At 43.3% G+C, this 3,673-nt stretch overlaps 1 protein-coding gene across 1 annotated transcript; it reads left to right on the top strand.

Moving 5' to 3' along the window:
• Positions 1 to 1,470: 1,470 nt before the first annotated feature.
• Positions 1,471 to 2,844, top strand: AK88_04556 (uncharacterized protein; the record flags this gene model as incomplete). Its single annotated transcript, XM_012482166.1, has 1 exon — positions 1,471 to 2,844. The coding sequence occupies one exon, from the start codon at positions 1,471 to 1,473 to the stop codon at positions 2,842 to 2,844; it is 1,374 nt and encodes a 457-aa protein (XP_012337589.1).
• Positions 2,845 to 3,673: the final 829 nt, after the last annotated feature.

Raw genomic sequence — 3,673 nt, 5'->3', positions numbered from 1 at the left:
TTTTTTTTTTTTTTTTTTTTTTTTTTTTTTTTTTTTTTTTTGTGTTTTTTCAAGAGGAGAGGTGGCTACCCGTTTTGGTGTTTCGCTTAGCATCTGCTTTGAATCAATTTCAGGTTTGTTTCACACCCTCCTAGCGCTTCCTCCGATTTTTTTTTTTTTTTTTTTTTTTCCCTGATCCCTGGGCACACTTGGCCACACTTGAAGGAAATTCTGGCACCCCTTGGGTGTGCCCTTCAGATGTACACGCAGGTGGAGTTTTGATCGTATCCCCCAAGCGGAGTCGCACCGCCGTGTAATTCCGTGACGACCATGTGCATGTGCAAGGGCAGGTGCTGTACGTGCCCTAAGCTAGCCATTCCTCCCTCCCTCCTTTTTTACATATCCTCAGTGGTAGTAGTAGTAGTACTACTACTACTACGATGTTATACCCACGTGGTGCATCCGCCGCTCAACTTGCCACACGCAGACATAAAACCCAGGGGTACACAGAACCGAGCCCCACACCTATACACGCTCCTTGAAGAACAGAAGGAAGGAACAACCAAAATGTGAATTAACAGGTGAATAAGTCGGAAGCAGCCAACAAGGCAAGTTTCCAAAAATGGAGAAAAAAAAAAAAAAAAAAGGCACACTCCAAATGAGTAACCTTTTCACACTGTTACACAGTAACGCATGGCTTCGCTTCATCCATCCCACACCTTTTTTCTCCTTTTTACACTTCGAAAGGGCAGCAGGGGAAGGGAAACCCCAAGTCGTACATGCCACCACGCATACACCCCCGTGCCGCTTAACCGCACAGATTTACGCCCTCTCCCGTGTGAGATACCTTAATGCACTCCACTCACAATTGCACTACTAAATTAATTGAGCCCCTTACGAACTTATCTCTAGGCATATTCAACACATATCCTTATGACACCCAAAGTTTGGGGGGGAAGCACAAGGATTTATTTAAAAAAACGAATTTTTTTTTTTTTTTTTTTTTTTTTTTTTCTCTGTGTTCATTTCACATTTGGGCTAAGTTTTTGTCGTGCCCGGCGAGGTGTGATATTTACCCCCCAATGCTGGAGCAGCCCTTACAATTCACCTGAGGAAGTTCATATCGCCAGCTTCCCACTTAATACTCTCCATTGGGCACATCCACACTTCATCTTGTGCCCCTCTGTGTCCCCCCCTCTCTTTTACACGTGTGTTAAACGCACGCGAGGGACCCCTTCTCCACGCAATAAGGCGAAGGAAAAAAAAAAAAAAAAAAAAAAAAAAAGGGGGGAGAGGGGACTCTGCAGGCCATCGTATTGACAGACCCCACACGCGTCGTACCACTGGGTACGTAGAGTGACAACTTTTTTTTTTCCCCCATTGACCTCATAGAGGTAGAAAGTCCTTTCCCCTTTTGAACTGCTCAAAGGAAGAAAAACACATTCCCCTGCTGTATTTGCTGAAGACCCCCACCCCCAAGTGTATGGCACCATGGAGGATATCCTCAATGAGATCATCTCCCTGAGTGAGAAGAAGAGGAGCGAACAATTGGATGCCCAAGGGGGGGAGGACCATCAGGATGATAACCAAACGAAGATGAGCGGAGAGAAGCGTCATGGACGGAAGGCCTCTAAAAAGTGTAAGAAGCACCAATCGGCAAGCGACCTACCGACCGGGATTGTTCCTCCCTCCACGGAAGGTGCCCCCCCGTCCAGCACGTGGGACTCTTCCACTGTGTGCTCCGTCGATGAGGACATCAGTGCAGAAAAGGCTAGCCTGTTCAGTCGCATAATCAGTCAGCGCAGGAAGGCAAATGGGGGTAGAAACCTAGAAGACGAAGAAGAAGCACGCCTTGGCGATATTGAACAGGGCATCCATGGGGTCACCCATCCAGGTTCACAAAAATGTGTCGATGGTCCTCATGACTCCACAGCGGACGAGCGTACCCCCCTGTGCCAACAGCAAAATACTTTCAACACATATCTCCTCAGCGTAAACCAAATCAACACACACATATCCTGCATATATAAAAATGTGGATAAAATAAACTCATGGAAACAGAAAATTGATTTCAACATATATGACACAGAGGAGCTAAATGCAAAAATTAATTCAACCATTTCCAACACGGAGGATATCATCTCTCAGGTTATGACCCACATTTTTAATTTAAATGAAGAGAACAAGCAATTCGAGTCAAATAATAATCTCCTCAGCGAAATTAAACTGCGCACAAATATATTCATAGACGTTGTTCAAAAGTACAAAGCATGTATTAACAAATATAAAAATGTGTGTCACCATTATTATGAACATGTAAATGCAAATTTGATGAAACAGTACAGACTCATTTGTCCCAGTGTCACTGATGGTGAAGAAGGAAGCAACAGGAAGAAGACTAGCAACAACAATACGTCACAGGGTAAATGGTCCAAGGGAGCAAGACCAAGAGCTGATTTGGAAGACATAGAACAATTCTTTAATATGCAAAAGAATAACAGCTACACCAACTTGGCGGGCGACCATGTACACCCAGACAATGCTGATGGGGTTAACATACAACAAATGAAAAAAAGATACAAAGAGCTAAAAACGCTCGAAAAAAATATTGCTGCACTCAATGACCTGTACATCGAGCTAGCTTATGTTGTAAAAAAAAGAACCAACTATATTAATAGCATAGAAAATAATGTATACCAAGTGAAGGACTACACGGACGATGCACTGCATAATATTGTTGCTGCAAAAAAGTACAATGCCCTTGTCAAGAGAAAAATTTTTTACTTTAGCATCTTCCTTCTTGTCGTCGCCCTTATCATTTTATTCCCTGTTTTTTTCAACTACTCTGTCCATTGGGGCAGGTAGCACCACAGTGTAGCACTCCTGAGGTAACCCTATATTTCAGTGTGTTTTTATATATATATATACCCCCTGATCCATGTCGCTCATGTGATGAAGCGGTTTCCCCCTTTTTTTTTTGAGTAACTTTGTTTTGTGTTATTGCTCCCCTTTTTCTTAACTTTGTTTTTTGTATTCCTCTTCCTTTTTGCGTATTTCTTTTTTGTTTTTTTATCTTGGGTATTTTATTTTTTTTCCCCCCCTCACCCCCCTCTTTTTTTTTTAATTGGCTTATTATCGGCCGTCCCTGGACTGGCACACACAACACACACATGGTGGGTAGCTCTACCCCCCGTTTTCCCCTGCCACTGCATGCCTAGCAGTAGCGCTGTGATAAAACTTCATCGCTCCAACGCACTGATGTGCGTAAAAAAATGTATTAATCGTTATATGGACAAGATTAGGGGTCGTGGGACACACCTTTTTCCCCTTACTTATTCTACCTGCCCACACGGCACACCCCACACCCTTGGGGATCCATTCCGCGTGTTTTTATATGAACCACATTGTCTGATCACCGTTACGAGGTGCACCAGTTATTTGAGAAAAAGGGAGTAGTGAAACCTTCTCTTACCACATGTTTCTTCCTACACACCCATTTGCATGCACACAAGAAAGGCACCAAAAAAAAAAAAAAATTGACAGTTTAATGGGGGAGTGTCTAAGGCGTTGTTAAAATTAAAATTCGCGGTGGGATGATTGAGGCGGGGGGGACGGAACGCGCATTGCTCATGGCAAGCCGCCCAAGTGACGACCGCGCACAGGAAAAAAAAAAAAAAAAAAAAAAAAAAAAAAA

The sequence above is a fragment of the Plasmodium fragile genome (assembly GCF_000956335.1).
Source record: "Plasmodium fragile strain nilgiri unplaced genomic scaffold supercont1.67, whole genome shotgun sequence".
Classification (NCBI taxonomy): domain Eukaryota; phylum Apicomplexa; class Aconoidasida; order Haemosporida; family Plasmodiidae; genus Plasmodium; species Plasmodium fragile.
The sequence above is the reverse complement of the archived record's forward strand: the minus strand, read 5'-3'. Positions and strand labels throughout refer to the sequence as shown.